This window comes from Mycteria americana, chromosome 2 (assembly GCF_035582795.1).
Source record: "Mycteria americana isolate JAX WOST 10 ecotype Jacksonville Zoo and Gardens chromosome 2, USCA_MyAme_1.0, whole genome shotgun sequence".
In the NCBI taxonomy this organism is placed as follows: domain Eukaryota; kingdom Metazoa; phylum Chordata; class Aves; order Ciconiiformes; family Ciconiidae; genus Mycteria; species Mycteria americana.
In genome coordinates, this window is record NC_134366.1 from 47,192,695 (window position 1) to 47,213,944 (window position 21,250).

Sequence of the window (21,250 nt, forward strand, 5' to 3'; positions counted from 1 at the left end):
CTCAGAAACGGGTTTTCAGCATATGATCTCCGAACTCATGTGCTGAGGTATGTGGTGATAGGGGACTGCTTTTCATTTTTAATTTCCAAAGTTATTGTCCCACCTTGATAATATTTGGTATTTTATTATATGGAGGAAGGACGTGTTCCACTTTCAGTCCTGTTCTGCCTCTATGTTCAGAGCAAGAATAGAGAGGTGGCGTACTGGTTTTTTTTGTCTTGTGAACTTCATAGTTAAATGAGTTTTGCAGGAAAAAAGAAAGATTGCTATTAGTGTTGAAGTTTTAAAAAGGAGCCATCGAGATGAACTTGTGTTTCACCATTCAGCACTAATCCTTTTCTAATGGTAAATCTATGCCTTCTTGCTTGTTTGGAGTTGACATTTAATGGCTTTGTGATTGATCAAAACTGTGGTGGTTGAAGCACAAGCTCTTGGCCTGAGTCATCACTGTACATGGAGTGTGTGGGACCGAGGAACATGCAGGTATCTAGCTGGACTGATTTAAAATGGTCTTGCCCAGAATCAGATGAGGAATTTTATGTCAGTCATGCTGCCTTATGCTCCTGCCCATCTTAATGCAGCACATGGCCCACCCCTGCACGCTTTTGTATGCTTAGTGGGAAGGCTGCTGCTCTCAGCTGGCTTTCTTCTGCACAGAGTCAATGCCCTGCTGATGGACTATAAGCAGCAAAGGCTATTTGCGCTGTTTAAGATTAAGTAGAGTTAGTGAGCAAGAGAACGCAAGTTTATGTCCTCATGATTGGAAACTGTGTTGGTAATCATTCAAGATAAAAACAAAGCTTGTATTCTTGAAAATGTTTTTAGTCTGTTTTAAAGCTTTGTTTTTATAATGGAGTATTGCTCAGTTGTAAGCACTTTCAGATACAAGGGGTTACTTTTCTTTGCAGGTGAAAAGAAAGAACATTAAAAAGAAAGAACATTAAAACAAGCCCAAAGCTTTGATCAGCATCATGATTTTAATCATTCATATTTAGTTGGAAGTTTTTATTGGCAAAGTCAGATTTTGCAACTCCTTATTGCCTCATGGAGAAAAGCAAGTGATCCCTGATCTTAATACCAGTTTTCTCCCAGTGGCAGTCTAACCAGACTTACTTTCAGAAAGCCTATATAAATGTTGTGTGTAAAGCAAATATGTATTAGGTTTGAAGCAAATAATGGTTGTCTTTCCTTTATTCCATTCTCTTCATTTAAGAGAGACAAGCATGCATTCTGAAAAACAGATCCATGTGTAATGTTACAAGCAGCATTATATGTTCAGAAAATTGTAGTTTTAAATGAACCTTTTTAAAAATCACAGAATCACAGAATCACAGAATCATATAGGTTGGAAAAGACCTTTAAGATCATCGAGTCCAACCATAAACCTAACACTGCCAAAAACCATCACTACACCATGTCTCTAAGTACCTCATCCAAACGTCTTTTAAATACCTCCAGGGATGGCGACTCAACCACTTCCCTGGGCAGTCTGTTCCAATGCTTGATAACCCTCTCGGTGAAGAAAAATTTCCTAATATCCAGTCTAAACCTCCCCTGGCGCAACTTGAGGCCATTTCCTCTTGTCCTATCACTTGTTACCTGGGAGAAGAGACCGACCCCCACCTCTCTACAACCTCCTTTCAGGTAGTTGTAGAGAGCGATGAGGTCTCCCCTCAGCCTCCTTTTCTCCAGGCTAAACAGTCCCAGCTCCCTCAGCCGCTCCTCATAAGACTTCTGCTCCAGACCCTTCACCAGCTTCGTTGCCCTTCTCTGTACGCGCTCCAGTACCTCAATATCCCTCTTGTAGTGGGGGGCCCAAAACTGAACACAGTATTCGAGGTGCGGCCTCACCAGTGCCGAGTACAGGGGCACAATCACTTCCCTAGTCCTGCTGGCCACGCTATTTTTGATACAGGCCAGGATGCCATTGGCCTTCTTGGCTGCCTGGGCACACTGCTGGCTCATATTCAGGCGGCTGTCAACCAACACCCCCAGGTCCTTCTCTGCCAGGCAGCTTTCCAGCCACTCTTCCCCAAGCCTGTAGCGTTGCATGGGGTTGCTGTGGCCCAAGTGCAGGACCTTGCACTTGGCCTTGTTAAACCTCATACAATTCACCCCAGCCCATCGATCCAGCCTGTCCAGGTCCCTCTGCAGAGCCTGCCTACCCTCCAGCAGATCAACACTCCCACACAACTTGGTGTCGTCTGCAAACTTACTGAGAGTGCACTCGATCCCTTCGTCCAGATCATTGATAAAGATGTTAAACAGAACTGGCCCCAACACCGAGCCCTGGGGAACACCGCTTGTGACTGGCCGCCAACCGGAGTAAACTCCATTCACCACCACTCTCTGGGCCCGGCCGTCCAGCCAGTTCTTTACCCAGCGAAGAGTACACCCGTCCAAGCCATGAGCAGCCAGTTTCTCCAGGAGAATGCCGTGGGAAACCGTGTCAAAGGCTTTACTGAAGTCTAGATAGACAACATCCACAGACTTCCCCTCATCCACTAGGCGGGTCACCTTATCATAGAAGGAGATCAGGTTGGTCAAGCAGGACCTGCCTTTCCTGAACCCATGCTGGCTGGGCCTGATCCCCTGGTTATTCTCTACATGCCGTGTGATAGCACTCAGGATGATCTGCTCCATCAGCTTCCCCGGCACCGAGGTCAGGCTGACAGGCCTGTAGTTCCCCGGGTCCTCCTTCCGGCCCTGTTGTGCCGGAATTTAGAAAGAGATGCTGCTGTTGTGCCAATATTTAGAAAGAGAAGACACACGCAACACTTGAAAACAAAATGTGAGCCATCACCCTAGGTTTCCTATTTATAGAAATTCCTTAATGGTTGAATCTTTATAATTCTTGTAATAATCCTACATGCTAAACTGTTCCTATCTCCTGTTTGGAATGGGCCAGGATTGCTGTGTTGGATACCAATGAGTGGTCTTGTGCATCAGTCTTTTGGACTACACAGGGGTGGCACATTAATTACATGAATGGCTATATTCTCACCGTAACATCAGGTATAGAGAATAGAGTTGAGGGCTCCAGAGGCATAGCGCCTTAGGAGCTTTGGTCCACAACAAAAGTCATTAGAGCACGTTGTTAAAGGCAGTATGTTGAGAACTGGCTGTGCAAGTTAGATTCATCAGAGAAGCCCAGTAGTTCATCCTATTAAGCATATTCTTTTGTGCACTGTCAGCAACAGACTAGTTTTACTGTGCAGCAGCAAGTTCACCTAAAGATAAGTTTGACAATATTCTAAAAGTATGAAGGAGAATTTAAATTAAAATAAAGGTCAGCTTTATATGTTTAAGCTTTAAAAAAATAATCAAAGGACACAAAAATTGAATAGGCCATGTGAAGATAAGATTGCTGGCATGGTGGGGAATAAAAAGAAGGGAAAGAAAGAAAGAAAGAAAGAAAGGGTTGAACTTTTAACCCAACCATGGATAAATGAAATTTGTGTCCTTCAAAAGCAAAGCATTGTCAGAAAGATTACCTCTACTAACAACCAAGTATGTCATTAATGAGCTCAAGGAATCAAACCTCTGACTGAACAGGGTAACAAAGCACCTCTCTGATCAATGCAACTGTATCTTGTTTGTTTTGTAAAACCAGCCTCTGTTGTATCTTCTTTGGTGTTATAGTAATAAAATTAAGTAAACCTTTCCGTAATGACATTCTTTCCTTTAGAAATCATATTTTAGAATTCTAAAGCATGTTTTGCATTCGCTTCAGGCAACCCAAGTTGACAAAAACTCTCACAATTTACCTGATTTCAAATTCTAAGTGTTCATCTTGGTAGAAAAATGATGCTAAAGACTGGCTTACATCTTCAGAAGAATCTTGAGTGTCAGTGGTTCCCAAACGTTTTTGTTTTGAACCGTACTACCTAACACTTTTTGTCTGTGTGAGAGAAGTTAGGCAAAAATAAGTAAATGTAACATGGAAAGATGCAAAGTTACGTAAAACAAAAAAGTCCCTTCCCCGCAAAACAACAATGGAAAACCTGCAAATTTCTAAAAATCTGAGCCAGGATATAATACGGTGGTATACATGTGTAACATGTTTAATGATGCAGTGTTTGAAACATGGTAACTGATTTTAAAAGATCAGGTAGGCAGTAAAAAAACCCCCAACATTGCCTGCATGAACATGTAAAACAAATGCAGTACAGCATTTGGTACTTCTCTAGTTTACATTTGGCATCTCTGCAGGTTCTGAAAAGGATCCAGATGCTTTTCAGGTTTGAAGTGACAGGGTAATATGCTTGTTCCCATTGGAACTGAGCAAAACAATGTAATTTCATCGTATATGTCTGCTGACTAGGAAAGACATTGTTTCTGGCTTGAGAGAGCTAGGTATCTGTGGTGCTAAAATGATTCATCATAGAAATGAATTTTAAATTGCTATATACAGCAAAGTCATCTTGTCTAACCCAGAACCATTCAGTATTATCAAAGAAAGGTAATGTTCTTCTGGCTTGAAAGAAAAATATACTCAATTTTTTTCTCATAATACTTTTATGTCATGCTGGAAGGTCCTACTTTTGAATACTGTTTGACTGAGAAATTTTTTTCCTATGTTTGAGACATGCTGATATTTCTTCTCCCAGTAAAAATGCCAGATGAGATGTTAGGAAAAGAGTGTGAAGTAGAAAAACTGATTTATGAGCCTATTATCTGATGTGACTTTAACCTCTTAGGATTTTTGTGTGACAATTTACTGTGTTAGAAGATAATGCTTTAATTGTTAGGTCACAAAACCCCACACAACTTCAGGTACTGCCAGATCCCTCAAACATTCCAGGACAAGTTCTCCCACTGTATTTTTTTTAACCTTTTTGAGCATATGGGGAATATTTCTTTTATACATAAGGATGTATGTGTTTGGATTATCAAACGATATTTGATCAAGGATATAAAAAAAAGAAAATAAAAGATAAAATCTAGGCCAAGAGACTTAGGTGGTTCTCTCAAGAAACAGCTCTTAAAGGACTTCTAAGGGAAAAAGGCAGGGTTGCAGCAAAGTAACATTTTGAACCCTGAAAATTTTGTTCGTGTTTTGCCTGTTCACTGTGCTATTAGTTTGTTTCTAGTTAAGATTCACGTGACTGTTGAGGGAGTCTGTGTTTGGATAAAAGATTTGAAGTGCTGTGATCTTCAATGATCTCACTTTCATAAACGTATATCTTTTTGAGACAGAAATTGCATTAATTTATCAGGACTGCCTATTTTTAGAGGTGATCACCTGCCTCTGCACCCCAGGAAGTCTGCTGTCTCCAAAAGCGACAAGATGGTCTTGGAGATGGTAAGCTGGCTCACGTTGCTGTTCAGGGGCAGCGAAGCTGATGGAGTGGTGGTGTATCGCAGCTGATTCCAAGGCACACTCTGTTTGCAGCAACAGCTTTCCCCTTGTGCATCAGGCTTGCTCAGTCCTGTACATTTGTATCCTTTCGTCTTTCTCTGTATGCTTCTCTTATTTTTCCTGAAGAACTCCCCTTATCCATGTTTAGTACAAAAAGGAGCGGCATTTTTGCTTTGTCTAGAAGCTGAAGGAAAGGCACTGTAGAATACTTTCATTTTCAGCATTTCCTTAAGTCAAAGAAGAAAGAGAATCACTTTTCAGTCTGGTCATAAGGAAAATGAATAAATACAAATGGTCCCCAGATTCAGGAAATAAATATCTGCTTTTCATCAGTCTATCTGTGCAGACCCAGGACTGGTTCAAGGCTCAACATCTGCAGCATACATACTTCTGTAATGCCATCCTCCTGGCTCACCACAGGGCCAAATCACTACTGCTAGAAGTTATTCTTGTAGTGAGGTAATGCCTCTTTACAGGTTTCTCTCAGCTCCAGAAAGAGTTTTGAAGCTGAGACACAGTCATTTTTGGTACCGTGTTACCCCTTTTAATTATGAGTAGCAGACCAGTTACAGGTACAGATGATTTCTTCCTTCAGTCTCTGGACTTTTCAGATTCCCATGATAGCACTGGTCAGCTCTGTTGGGATTCATGTGTGAAAAGTCTCAGCTTCCCACCTGTCTCTGCTTGCATGTTATATTATAGTTACTCAAGGACCTGTTCAGATTTAGTCGCTGGTCCAAGATCTTGTCTGACATCTCAGCATTGCCTATTTGAGATGCTTGAGGCATCTTTCAGAGCCATGTTCAGAATTGCTACTTAATTCATTTCAAATAGCAAGTAGCCTTCTCAGCTGAGGTCATTTCAGCCAGAGAATGAGTCAGCTGCAGGTTTTTATGGCTGATTATTCCTATGTGATAATGTTTCATAGCAACAAAGTGATGCTGAGCCCTTGCTGCAAGTTGACTCCCAAATGGTCTTAAAATTCTAATTGAATCTGTAAGTAGTGCTTTTTTTTTCCTTTCAGCCTTGCTATTTGAAGGGAGATGAGAAGTTGTGCTCACTGCATGTTGCCAAAGCTGTTACACTGCTCAGATTAAACTGTTGGTTTTCTGTTCTGCGTGTAGTTCCAAAGGCCAAACTACCAAGTCTCAGAAAAAACCTAAGTGACTAAGTGAATAACAGTCTTTATTGCTGTATTATCATTTTTGCTAGTATTCCTTTCTCCTCGTACATCAGAATTCAATTGAGAACCTCTTCCTGATTCAAATGTGATGGTTTTTAAGATGTACCAGATGCCCACTGAATTTGTCAAGCAGTAAGCATTGGTTTATGCTGATAGAAGTCTAGTTTTGAAGAACAGTACTGCACTGATGCAGCTGTGTGTATCCCAATGTATAGGAGAGTTACTGCTTTCTAGTCTTCAGGTAGGGATTCACATTCTGACTCGCATTCTCAGCTGATAGAATGACTTGATAGAATCACTTACTGCCATTGTGGAGAACACAGCTTGTTCTTCGTCTCTTCCACACTCTATTTCCTCCCACCTCTCTCTACTGGAGTGTGCACCTTTCGATGGGCTTTGCGTTCCTTAAGAACATAAGCAATTCTGGAAGCGTTTCATAGGCTGCTTTTATGTGAGTGCATGGAGAGCTTAAGCTGGGAGGTGTGTTATTGCTGAAAAACTCAGTTGCATGCATGTGACCTACAAAGGGATCTGCATTAACTGTAGTATTTTGTCTCAAAAGTTAATTTGGCTCACAGTTAAAGATTCTCTTTTTGTCAGCTTGAACAGACCAGTTATGTTCCCAACAAGTTGAAGCAGGTTAGCAGCAAAGACTAAACTCTGGGCTGTGCTCTGTTGCACAGATCTGCCATGGCCATAAAAGTTGACGTGAGAATTGCACAGCTAGCTTCCAACAGCTTTGATGAAGAACTCTTTTTATAGCAAGGGCAGGTACTGGTGTTCCAAAACAGAGAAAATCATATGTAATTTTGTGAACACCCATTCACAGAACAGACAGACAAAGTGGGCTTGAGGATGTACAGGTCTCTTTTTTTTTTTTTTTTAAAGGTACAGTTTTTATGCAAGCTTTTCAGGAGTTGGCAGCATATCCAAACACCTGCTTCAATGTTTAATTAAAATACTCCAGCTGAATGGAAAGCTTTTCTTCTGACCTTTATTGAAAAGCAAAGGATTATTTGGCTTTGCATTGTTCTGATGAAAAAAAACCGCTCTAGTTTTTACAGGAAAAATCGAGGTGATGACTTTGCAGTATGAAAATTGTTAATTTAATTTTTCCCCACAGAGTTGTTTCAGATTAGGTAGTTTTATTGTACCCATTTCAATTAATTTGTTTTGATTAAAGTTGCACAGGAATAGAGACAACAATTAATCTGTAGCTTACTGTATGATATATCACAATACCATTATTTTTGAGTCATGGCTGTGACATTTTGTTCATTATTTAACGTTGCATGATTCACCTTTTGTTCCAGATTAAAAAATGTGCTGTGTCCTACAGAATTTACTTACAGCTTCACACAAAAGTAGAGTAAAGCATGCCGCTTACAGTAGGGTGAATACACAGAATAAAGCTATGCATTACACTAAATTTGTGAATCATTCAATGAAGATGCATTTGCAGTGTGGTGGAATATTCTGTTTTGTTTTAAATGTGTTTATTCAGATACTGTATTTGTCTTGGTGTTGTGAGGTGAACAGATTTTTCAGCAGGAATAATGTTCTTGTGAATCACCTTTGAAAGCATCATAAGAAAGTTGTATGTAAAGCCAGGTAGTTGTGGGAGAAATAAGCAAATATCTGTAAGTACAATGCAACACATCTAGTCAGATAACTTGTTATTCACAGTTAAAGGTAAAAACTTAGGTGTATATCATCTTTGAATAACTGGCTGAAACTTTGCTCTTAAAACTAAACCCCAGTTAATTTTTGTGTTACTTGCTGTCAAGGTGACAGACAAAAACATCAGCTTCAATGTTTAAAAGAGTTTAAATTCTAATATAGATGCAACATCACCTTTTCCTAGCATGAACTGAAGAAAAATGTCAGATTGACAAGTCTGTTAATTGTCTCACAATCTCCAGAACTAACATACAGTTTTGGGAAAACCACTGTAAGGCTTATTAAAGTATAGTGGTTTTACTTTCATATGTGTAGTTTTTGATATCTTTGCTGAGTCTGTCCAAAACTCAATTGGGAGTTTTATACCTGTTCACTTTGGCTTGGACTGGGACAAATGAGGTTTGGTTGAGGCAGGAGCAAAGATTTCTCAAGATCTGTGATGTCTACAGTAGGTGACAATTTCTGTTTATCACTGATCTGACTTACAGTAGCTTCAAACCCCTGGCAGAAATAATGCTTCCTGTCTCCTTGCTAATCCCAGCTCATCCAGTCGTGTAACTGAGGAGGAATTTGAGTCCTGACAAACAGAATTCTTTACAATGCATAATTACAATGGCATGTGCTGTAATTTACTTGCATCTTTTTTCATAGAGAAAAATGTATGGCTTAAAGGTGGAAAGAAGTACAAGTTTTGAGGATTAATAGAAAATAGCGAACTTTTTTTTTTCCTTCCTTGATGTGGAACACTAGGGCATTTTGACGATAAACTATACCTGTCAGAACGGGAGCCAATATGTAATGTTAGCAATCAGCTAAGAGGCACTTCATATGGCTTGGTATTAATCATACTGTCAATTTTAATTCCATGGGCATCCTTCTTTCCACTTTTCACTTGGAATTTATTTCAGAGCGTGATCAAAGCTCTGCTGTTCATTACATTCAGTATTAGCTAATTTGGCTTTTGGCAACTCTTATCCCAGTTCCTATTAAACGCTAGCTATAAATTGAGATAGGGGTTGTGCCAAAACATTTCAGGATTATCAAATGGTAACATAGAGATGGATGCATTATCATGCTGCTTTCAAGACTGTTGGGTTACTGCAAAATTAATCATTAGCAAATATTTAGAAGCTACAAGACAAATTTACACTTACAGTGCTTTTTTTCATGTCTTTTGAATTGACTGTAGGATGAAACAAATGTGAGAAAAATCATGTCTTAGAACACTTCTGAAAGACTCATTTGTGTATGTTGTGTTTTTATAGAGACTTTTATAAAGATAGTTTTGCAAGTGTGCTGTATCGTAAAATATTTTGGGTCACAGAATATGCTGTGTTTATAAAACAAGATTATTAGGGTAACTGTTTTTTCTCAAGTTGCAGTCAGTCAGAAGTCTGTGTACAAGATTGGTATCAGAAGTCCTTTTATTTAGAATTTTTTCTTTCAGCAGGTGTTTCTAGAACCTGCTGAATGTTTAATTTTGTGTGATAGACCTAAAAATGGTAATTTGCCTGGAGAGATGGGAGTGTGTTGCTTGGGTATGTAAATAAAACACTCTACCAACCTTTGCCCCTCTTTCTTCATGCTTCAACATCTCAAAAAGTACTTAAACAACTCAGAGAAAGTCCTGAAAAAGTAATCTGAAAGTAGGCTTAAAAATACCAGTGTAAAAGATCTACCAAAAGGCTTGAACAGATATGTAAATGCTGAGAAATAAAGAACTAGTGGCTTTTTTGCAGCATCAGATAAGTCGGTGACAAAATTTCTATAGATTTCCGGGCTGGCTCACATCTTAATTGCTATTGTTGGAGAAAATTATGGAGGAAAGTTGGGCATCTAAATCTTTTCAAAAAGACTAATAAAACCAGATACTACTTCAGTTCATTAGTGACTGAATATGATGTATAGCAGCTGTGGCTTAAACATCAGTAAGAAATAATCTATAAATAATTAGAAAACTTGTTTTTAAAGAACATTGAATTACTAGAAAGTAAGATGAAAAAATTCTCACAACTGTGCAATTGATGAGATTACTTGTGCTTTCAATTTTAGAGCATATGCATTGGTAGATATTTACTTATTTAACAGATTGCCCCTGATGACTTATGTTTAAAGTTCTGTCTGGTTTAAATACTTCCTAAGGCTTTCCGAGAGCAGGACTAAGTTTCAGAAGTAGTACTGGCTTGCTTTGCTTGCTTTCCAACTGGTCTTGTAGAGCTTTTTTGAAAACACAAGGAAAGTACAAAAATACTTAAGGGCAGAAGGGACCAGCTTCCTCACTAGGAGATGACGTTTGCAATATTTTATTTTTTGCTTTGCTTAACTCATTGCTTTTGCAGTTACTTCCTGGAAACATGAACAGAGAATCTGCTTCCTTAGAGATTATCTTTACTTTTTTTTTTTTTTTAATCTTTCATGTTGTCTTACATGTTAGTCTCTTGCTCAGGAGCACTGGTCTGGAATTGGCTTTTTTTCAACAGTGATAGTTATATGAAGCAATTGTAGTATTTAGAATAAATTTACTTCTGAAAGAAAGAAACCAGTTCAATAGTCTTGAGGCATAAGGCCAAAACTTAACTGGAAAGAGGGGTGTATTAGTGCTACTAGAGGCCAGTGCTGCTAATGTATGTGTAACAGTAACAAAACAAACCCAGGTTCTCATGCTGTAGCTTAACACTTGTTTTCATGATGGAAATATGCCTCAAAACTGCTTATTAAGCCTGGTATCTTTTTCAGTGTCGATTTCTACTTGTGAGGTTTTATAGTGGATTGCTAGTAAAAATGCAGACTAGGATTTCTGCACAGATTAAAACCATTTCAGAAGTGTAAATGTAAGGAGACTGTGCAAGCCGGCATTCATCTCTTCAGACGGGTGAATTTAGTACATGTTGCATCCTACCACCTCCGGGAAAAGAAAATACATATTGTGATTCAGCCGTTGAATTTTAAGACCCAGATTCAGCAAATGACCTGGGCATTAGTTTTTAATCTACTTTTAAGCCTGGGCTTTAATGTTTTTCTGAACATAAATATATTTATAGATATGCTTAAAACTGAACATAAGCTTAAATACCCTGTTGAGCAGGGCTAGATTTCACAAACATGCTGGTATGGTCAATAGGAGATTTCAGATCTGCTCTTACCCTTCTGATGGTCTGTGAGATGTTCTGTTAGAAATTTAGCTACCAGTTTTCCTGGGGCAGCCTTTGCGGGTTTGTGTGTGTGTGTGTGTGCGCACGCGTGTGTTGATCATCTAAGAGGAAGAAACGGACGTTCTGTTACAAGTTATAAATGGACCGGATAACGCAGTCTCTGGTTACGCTTTCTGACACGTCTTGTAATAAGCTTCTGTTTAGTCACGTCTATGTCAGCCACAATTTAATGGGACAGGCTGAAACTCTCCCTGCTGGATGTTTTTTTTTAGTTTGGAGTTTTGAGGCTTTGCATTTTTACATAAGTGCCTTCCTCCTTTTAAGAAAGGAGAAAATATATAAACACAAAAATAATATAAATATAGAATATTTATAAATATATAAAAATAAGATTACTATTGTGTTGAAAAGACATATTGTATCTGTGCTCTGAAGTAGCAGTGGGCAGGTTGATGGAAGGCTTACTCTCATCTCAAGAATGTGCGTTATGATGCTCCTATAAGAAAACTGCCCAAACTTGGCAAGATAAGTTTCTGAAACATCTTTGCTTTATGTGCTTTGTAGAGACTTAAAGAAGTGCAGCAGGTGTAAGTGCATCAACATTTCACCTGTACTGAGCATAGTCCAGTTGAGAGCTGAGACAGACTTCACCGTGCTGGAGTGGTAAGAGGCACTGAATCTGAGGCAGGAAGGCTGCACTTCGGTCCTCGTGTTTCCCTGGAGTTTTGGCAGGGAGGAGGAGAAACCTTATTCTGGCTGAAATGCAGGAGGGATGGGTTATGCTGTTCTGGGGATAAATGGGGTAGATGGAGCATGCAGATTGTGGCAGGCATCTGGACAGTAAGTGTGTGAGTGCATATGTCCGTGGGAAGAGAAGACAAAGTCTCAAGCTGAACAGGAGATGTGAAGAAGCCTTGAAATAAGACCAACATAAAATAACAACCTTTTTGTCATTCCCTTTTCCCCCCAGGATTTTGGACGTGTCTGTGGATAAAATGAAATTTTGAAAGGAATATCAGAAGGGTTTTTTACTAAGGCAGATTCCATTCCCATTTTATAAAAATTCCATAATAATATATGGGATGTGAGGTTTTAAAAGCAGCATTTATTAGTGTAGCAGAAGAAAGGCCCTTTTTAAAGTCCCTCAGCTGTGATGATTCTGCTTCATTAGCAAGACTGTAATGAAGCTAGTTCAGTCTAAAAGTGGGAAGGAAAGTTTGGTCGTGCTTTCTTTTTATGTATATTGCAGAAATATTTGCTCATAAATTTATTTTATTGCTGTCTATTAAAGACAATTTAATTTAATTGAACTTCCTGAGCTTTATGGAAATTTTTCTTTGCCTGTATTGCTCCCTTGACAGAATTATTTTTCACTTTCCTCCCGCCTTTTTTCTACTCTCTGAAAGATGCCAGACCCTCAAAGCTGAAAACTGTTGCCACAGAAAGAGAGAAATTTATTTTTTGGTCTGTTCTTAGTCTTTGATCTTACATTAGTTTAATGTCAGAATACTGTGATCTGGAGTCCTAGCAAAGAGTCTAATGATCTCCCTGCTGTCTGCTCTGACAGCAACATGATATTGCCGTGATACTTTCCTTTACATTTGCAAAGGTGTTTTGTGTGTTCCAGTAGAGAATCGAGGTTCAAAGTGATGTGCTGTTCTCGGGTGTTGGCTTTCGTGTAGGGTTCCTTACCTACGCAGAGTTAGTAACCAGTGACCATCTTGTTTCATAGTACATACTGGTTCTAGGCTGGACTAGGTCCAGATGTCTGATTTTAATTGAAAGTTTTTATAAATATTAGATTTTAAAATAGGCTTTTGATACAAAATTTTATTAAAGTCTCTCCAAGCTGACGTTTGGCGTGCACTTTATCAGCTAACAAGCAACACAGCTACTGCTTATGTTCTTTTTTCCTTTTTTTTTTTTTTTTTCCTTCAGTTGAGTGGATTTTGACAGGAATTGCTGCAGTAAGACCACTATAGAAATCAAATTAGCTGTTCAAAATTCCAGGACTTTAACCCTAATTTGCATTTTCTGTTTTAGAAGAGACAAGGTTGGGGACCCACTGCTGCAAAACACAGCTGCTGCTTCTACTCTTGTCGGTGGCTTTGCAGAACACAATAGTTCTTCTGGCTCTCTAAGCACCTGGCACAAGACCACAAAGAGTTTGATGGCACTGCATTTATCAAGGGGGAGAGACTCATTGCTTTTTCTCTCTGTGCCCACTTGGCAGATTGCAAAATAGGAGGGGACTTTTCTGTTGGCATGGGAGAGCTTACAGCTTGTGTGAATGTTATCCTGGGTTTTGCTCGCAGTGAAATAGTCCTCTTGTAATCATTATGAAGGGCATGTTCTTGGAAACAACACCGCTTTTTAATGGTTGCAGTTAGAAATAATGGTTGGGTTTGTAACCTGATTTAACAAAAACCCCACAAAAATAATAAAAGAAAACCCCAAGTCTGTGAAGAAATTTTAGTAGTGGACAAATACATTTGCACTAGTTGTGTAGCAAATTTGGCTAAACTTCAGTATTTTCTTTTTATAATATATTCATACTAGCGTTAATGTAACTTTATACTACGAATGAGAATTTTGCTGTCTATTCTGGTGATTTATACTGTACTCTTAAGGCATTTCTTTTTTGAAAGCAGATGGCTCCTTTTCATGGATCTGACTTGCAGGAATTATACTAAAACAAGATTAAGAAATGTGTACAGAATATGAATGATAAAATTAATACAACAACTCATCTCCCTACTTTTTATTCAGTTTCTCTTGAATAATTACTTACTTTTCCTTAGTCAAATGGCAATTCCAAAATGCAATATAAACTATTAATAAAATTAAGTAAATTTTCTTTTAAAGAGGTTGCATGAATCATATGACCCACATTTATAATTTCTGCCAGTTACCTTCCCAATTTTATTAATATTACTCCTAATTTGCAAATAGGAACAGCTGGGGAAGTTATCCATGGGAGGCTGTTGCTCTGATGTTTTTTTTCAGGTTCACAGGGAGTTTTGAGGTGGAACTGAACTGAATTTGCTGTCTTTTAAGTCCAGTGTGTTTTCTGAGATCGCAGTCTTGTGCACAGAGACATCCCATGCGGTTCTGAGCACTTTATGACTGATAAAGCTTTGTTTTGGTGCAAGGGAAAAGAATGCAAAAAAGCTGTTCTGAGGGGTAAACCAAAGGTCTGTCTAACCCAGTCATCTTTTTTTACAGTGGCCCGTAGCGGATGCCTAGGAAAGAGGACAACAGTAGGGCAAGCAAAAATAGTGACTTTCCCCATCTCTACTCCAATTTTCAAGCGCTCTCTGGCTTGAAGGCTTTCTGAATCAGAGGTTCTGCCTTCGTGTTTAAGGCTGTATCCTTGTGTTTACAGGCTATGAGTTGTGCTAGCATGAAAACTGACTTCTTTTCCTACAAACAGTTAGTTTGTGTTGAAGGCATTTTTCAATACATGTGGGTAACAGGTAGCTTATTGCCAAAAAACCCTTCTCTGGAATACTGCTGAACTTCTGGGCTCTGATTAGCTGATACAACAATAAAACTCTTCACATGGTGAAGTAGTTAAAACATGTTGCCCTTCTAAATCTATCTTAAAAAAATACAGTGTTTTCCAGGATTAACTGCAGCATTTTTGTTGGTTTTATTTCTGGTTTCCCTAGATGTCTCTTCTCCTATTCCTTCCTCACCCCTATCAAAAATGGGAAAAACTCAGTCAGTCTCAGTTCTCCATAATATAATTTGCATTTCCCTGAAATGATTTTGATTTATTTTCCTAAAAATTGTTTGAATTTGGAGCTACTTTGAAGTCTCTGTGTAAAGTTACTAGTTTGGCTTATGTTTTCAAGGCTCTTCAAGAGGCAGTGGCTGGACAATTAGAGTTGCAATATTTGATTCTCACTCTTCAATATGATCAAAAAATAAGATTTTTTTTTTTCTTTTGTTTGACAAAGTGAGATGAACCCCAGTCCAAAGGACTTTGGGCAGCTAGCAGCTACATTTTGTGATGCTGAGTCTTTTTTTCAACTGAAATGGCCATTGTAACTTTTCAAATAAATATCCCTGTCCAAATCCCTCAGTTTCTGCTAGTTCTGTCAGTCATTTGCCTTAAGTGTAAGATTTTACCTTAATCCTGTTACCTAGTTTTGAGTTACTCAAAATTCGATCTCCTTATTTTCCTATTTCCAAACCAAAATTTTATCTGTAGATTAGTGATTCGTCTTCAACCTGTGATTCCTTATGACTCTATTCTGCATAGGAGTATTGTTTGTCTTATTTTTTGTTGTTGTCTTCAACAATTTACCTTTTTCCATTTAAGAGATTCCTCCAGTGCTAGTTCCGAGACATCTTTTATTGTTATGTATTTCTAGCGTAAACCAACATTGTTTGCTATCTCTTTTTTGCAAGAAAAGTTCCTTAGCAGCAGACACTAAGTTGAGTGGGAAAACAAAATTTGTATGAGTGGCAGAATGTTTTACTGTTGACAATTTTTTTTAATAATGCAATGGGTAACATTGCATTATATTGCAGACATGCTAATTGCTTCATTAACCTCTTAATCTGTGTTCAGGTTTTCACTGATGATGTATTAGCGTTACATTAATTTTCAACCTTCCTTTCACCTCTTTAAATAAAGTATTATTCCTTGCACTAACAGTTTGTTTCCTAGACCTACTAACTATTTTTCTGTAATACATTTTTTAAAAGTAATTTCAAGTATGGCTTTTTGTTGTTGTTCTCTTACTTGTTACTATTATCTGATTTCTTACTTTCACTCTTTCTTATTTGTTGGAATTGGCTCATTTAGAGTTTCACTACCGCTCCCGTGAAGTCTGTAGTGGTTTTGCTAGCTTCTTGCTCACATAATTCCAGAATCTCAGGGATTTTTGGTCTGTTATGTTGTTGTTCATGTGCCCAAGTGCGTCAAGGTGATATAGTTCAGCAAAATGTATTTCGGAGAGGAACACTGATCTGTTCTATTTTATAAAAGTTCAGGGAAATTTGATAAGTAGCTTGGACATGCAATCTAAATTTAAGCATGTCTATGAGTATTGTCGTGTCAGTGGAACCTAAGCACATGCTTAAAGTTAAGCACATATTTTTAAGTGTTGCCTTATATTGGTCAGGGTTTTCTCAGCTAGGAGCAAGTTCCTGCGTGCAAACATGCAGGATACTGTTAGCTAAAATAAGATTTAATGATTCTTGTTTAGCTTATATTTACGTTTGACAAAAATGAAGAAACAAAACCACTGACTTGACAGTTTGACAGTTGGTTTTGGTGAGATGAGGGGAATGGTGCGTGTTTAAGTGAAATTTAGAGACTGGTCAATGACTAGGTTCAACAGAACTTCATGCTTGTTTTCTCTTAAATAAGATTATAATCTTTTGTGATAAGTTATGACTAATTTGGCATCTTATATGTGGAATGCTTCTCCATTTCCTGGAAAGTTTCTGAGTGTGCCACTTCTTTAAAGATCATATTTTATTTTGTTTTGTTCTCTTCTAATGCTTTCTCAGGAATGCTTTTAGGTTTTAATAACTTCTCTAATGCAGAAATCCTGGGTTTGTTCATATTTTTTACAATGTGCTTGTTTCATTTGTATCATGACATGCACACGTGTGCATGCATGTATGTTGTTATAATTGCATCTATTTATATGTAATTATATTTATGTGTGTGTATATATATGTAAAAATTTCACTATGAAACTATATGTGCTGGGTGTCATAATTTAATTTCTGTGCACCAATCTGATATCTTAAAAGCTATTTTATCTGGAATCACAAATACAAAATTGAATTAGAAATTTATAGTACATAGTGAACATAGGATTATTATGAAAATAAACCAAACTACATGTGTTTATATTCAAATTATGAATTACTGTAAATAGAAAAATACAGAGTAGCTGAGGCTTAATGTGGTTATAGTATGCTGTGTTGTACATGTCACAAGAAATAATCGGTTATATCTCTATTACTAAAATTTGGAAATAGTGTTATGCTGTTCTCTCCATGCTTCAAACTCTATAGAACAATATTTTTCCTTTTACTTTTTTTTCCAGCACTTGCTACTAGCAGTGAAGTTTATCATGGCATTTGTAATTCCGGATAAACCAAGAGATATCCAGATAAAACTAGCCAAATTGGAATTTGAATCTCTAGAGGCTCTCAAACAACAGGTAAGAGCAACTGACATGTTTTAACAGTGAAAAGCGTTGGTGGCCTGAAGGAAAGATAAACCAGGGAGATTCTGCTTTTGTTTTGCATGGATAAAGACGTAAATCTGGGTATTTTGAAATTCTTGTTTACGTTATATTAAGATTAGCTAGCTAAAGCTGTTCCACGTCTGCCCTGCAGGCTGTGGTAGTAGAGCTGGCGTAGCTGAGTAGAGCATGGAACAGTCACTAGTAGTACAGTATACAGCACAGAGTATTAAATAAATAGAAAACAGCGCTGGTTTACTTCTACACATTGGGTTGTAAACTGTAGCATTTCCGATACTGCTTCATTTTCTGTTAATCCATCACTGCTTAAGTGGAGCAGAGAGTTGGAAGTTTTAACCAATTCATCTGTCCTTTCAACCCGCCAATGTATGTGAGTCAACGCCAGGAAAATGGTCTTCCTTTTCAGACAGCTTGAAATTTCTGGTATGGCTAGTAATGTAGCAACTTGTAATGTCTGTTGTCCTTGTGTGTGCAAACATACTTTGTTTATATTGTCACTTTAAAGGACGTTGGGCTCTGTGAAACCTAGTTTCATCCCCTAGAGGTACTTCTTGTTGTAACACTAGGATTTCTTTCATTGCTGAAATACCATCACAAATAAACAGTTAACTTAGCTCTAATATAAACAGAAATTGTAAACAGACTGAACTTTAAAAAAAAATGTTTGAGAACTAAGTATGTATGAGGGAAAGGTAATGTTGCCTTACAACATTATGAACAATCCTGTCCATACAATATTCTCATTTTATTGCATAAATAAGGTATATTTTACAGTATACTTAACAGGCATTCCAAAGCAATTTAGGAAAGTAAGGAACTAGATTTTTCTACTGAAAATTTCTGTTTTAACAAATGATTCCGTAGAGAGAGTGGTGGAGATAACAAGAGGTGAAGAATCAGATTAGCTTCAGTAGGATACATGGATTCTACAGAGCTGGTTTTCCAATGGCAGCATACGTTAGGAGTTTCTGACTGTATTGTGCTAGATAGGATTTTTAAGTTAGCTTACATATCAGGAAAAAAAAAAAGGCAAGCAGCATGGAGCTGCAGAGACTGGTTCACCTATTTATTGTTAGCTCATATATTTTTACACTGCAATGCATGGGTTTACGTGAGCGTATTCTTTGTGTGCTCCAGATGCAGGTGTGTAACCTCCTCTATACTGTGTTTTTTGTGTAGAACTGTAGATTACTTTTTAAAACATCTACCACAGCTGCATGTGACAAAAGGATCTCTTAATTCTGGACAAACTGAGCCTGTAAACAATACACTACCTTTTCTAGTTAAAATCCCACAGTTTTGTGTGATGCTCGAACATTGCTATTGAGGTCAGCACTGTCTTCCATAATCAGCCATAACAAACAAAATCCAAATTACAATTGAATCTAATGCCTGATGGTTTTGTTTTGCCTTTCTCTAGTACGTCAATGTGAAGTTACCAGGAGCTGGTCGTGGATCTCATGTACTTTTTAGATAATATTAAAAGGAACAGGACTACATTTCTATTTTAGTTGTCCCTTATCTGTTTTCATTTTGTAGACAAACAAAACTAGGCCATTCACTGGAACCTTAAGCTCAAGTGAATACAGTCACCTTTGGTTATAATGTGCCAGCTGGAATATATACGGAGTCTCTTTCAATATGAGTGTGCACGTCAGCAGTTAGGACTTCATCTCCTATCCTTGCATCTGTGCATTCCCTACAGTAATATATGCCTGATTCCCAGTTCTTCAGGGTTGTTTCATTAACTCAGTAGTGAAAAATTAGTCTGAATTTCAATAAGAGCCAGAAGCCTGGCAGTTCTCACCTAATACTTTGAGTCTTCCTACAGGATTCAGGAAGAATATCGGCTTTTTTTTAGGTGCCTTGGTAGGTACTTTAAACACAAGTGTCTACCATCAACTTTTTAGATTTCCTCTGATTGATACTGGGCTATGTATCCCATAGACATACAGAGATTTGGGCTTTTTTCCTGGTGCCTTAGTTTTTTTGAGTGAAAAATATTCTGCATTTAAAAGTAGTACATTGGCAGTGCAAAAAGACACCGAAGCATTTATTTTAGAAGCGCATTTTCAAGTTCTTCCTCTTGTTACTGAGAGTCATCATGGTAATTTAAGCTGTATATCTTTCAAGCAAAAAACAACAACAAAACCCCCCAAAACAACTGCTTAAAAAAGACATAAAAGTCTGGGGCAAATGTGTTGTGGGATCACATGTTACAGAGGAACTGTTTTATATACTTTTGTGCAAGTATGCATCACATTCCTCTCTTGATGCTATCCAGACATGCATGCTGTTGTGTTTTACCATGTGAGCCTTTAGAGTACTGCTGTCTTGGGATGTAGCTATTAGAGTGGTATTAACACTATCAAACTGTAAACCTCAAAGATGTCAAAATAAATTATTAGGCTCCATATATAGTGCATGGAGAGAAAATCTCCTAACACAGCTGCTTTGAACAGTTGTATTGATTATGCATGGGATCCCTAACTTTAGACAGTGTGAGCACCTTTACATTTTCATTAATGCTAAGCTAATTGCTTTTTAACCTGGTGCAGTGGGACTGTAACTATTCTGTGTTCAAATCCATTTGAAGACTGAGTTAGTGTCTATTTGAAAGGGATTTTAGAGAATACAGTGTCTCAGCTCCCTGATAGGGATGAACGATCATCATTAGAGCTTGCTAAAACCTCCTATATGGTGAAAAATGCCCTAATTAAAAAAGTCACTTTATATTGGAATGACAGTCTTGTTTTGAAGTTCTCAAACTTTAAGAAAGGTTTTTAGGAAGTTCTGAAATGTTTCTTTCAAACACTTCTTTACATGGTTTGTGTTAAGACTGTTGAAAGGGAGTGGACTGTTGAATGGGTTGTAATAATTTGATCTATTTTGAAAATACTATGTTGTATTTTCAAGTGTATGAAAATACACTTGAAGTATCATAACAAAGTTTGTTGACATAACTCAAGACAAAATACTTTAACCTTTCTGCATCCAAATTGGAGAATGTGCTACATCTGTCGACTTTGCTTCAAATTTCCCTGATGTCCTTCAGTGTAACAAATGGTAGAGGAGGCTGGTTAGACTCTATTTTTGGGCGGGCTGGGGCAGAGAATAAATTAATGTGAACTCTTTAATAGAGGACTAAAGAGAATATGGATCAAGATTTTTGGAAGAGGAGCAGGAGTGATTGCATTCACACTCCCTAAAGTGCTGTCAGTTTCTTCGTCACCCAGGAGGAAGCCTGGATGCTGGGCAACTAGAAGTGGGTACTGTCTGCTGCTAGGGTGATGGACCCTTTTCTGGTGAACATCATGATCCTTCTTAGGGAAGTAGCTAGCTAGTAAAGTGGGGTGAGGTGCCCGAGACTCCTCTTGCTTCTTTGCATGCTCTGCTCTGTTGCATCTATTTCTTGCAAGTGCAGAAGCGTGCCATGCTCTTTGGTCTAGTTCCTATTTTAAGGAAGAGAGACCAAGTATAGGTGTGTTTGCAAGCAGCAAGGGAACAGTCAGTTAATTCTTCAGTGGTTCAGGAATTACCATAGGCATAGGTGAGGACCAGTTGCTGTAAAACTAGTGTGAGGACACTATCTAGCATTTTCGGGGCAGGGACAGTGAAAGCTACACTGATGAGCATT

The 21,250-nt window shown here is 38.1% G+C and overlaps 1 protein-coding gene across 3 annotated transcripts in view; it reads left to right on the plus strand.

Moving 5' to 3' along the window:
* The window catches only part of ANO10 (anoctamin 10), a 130,701-nt gene that overhangs the window by 68,210 nt on the left and 41,241 nt on the right, over positions 1-21,250 (plus strand). For 2 of the 3 annotated variants that reach the window (XM_075493232.1, XM_075493233.1), the window contains exon 12: positions 17,452-17,568. The exons of the other annotated variant lie outside the window; for it this stretch is intronic. In XM_075493232.1, the coding sequence (XP_075349347.1) occupies positions 17,452-17,568 (117 nt within the window). The remainder of the gene's footprint in view (positions 1-17,451; positions 17,569-21,250) is intronic. 3 annotated transcript variants of the gene reach the window in all.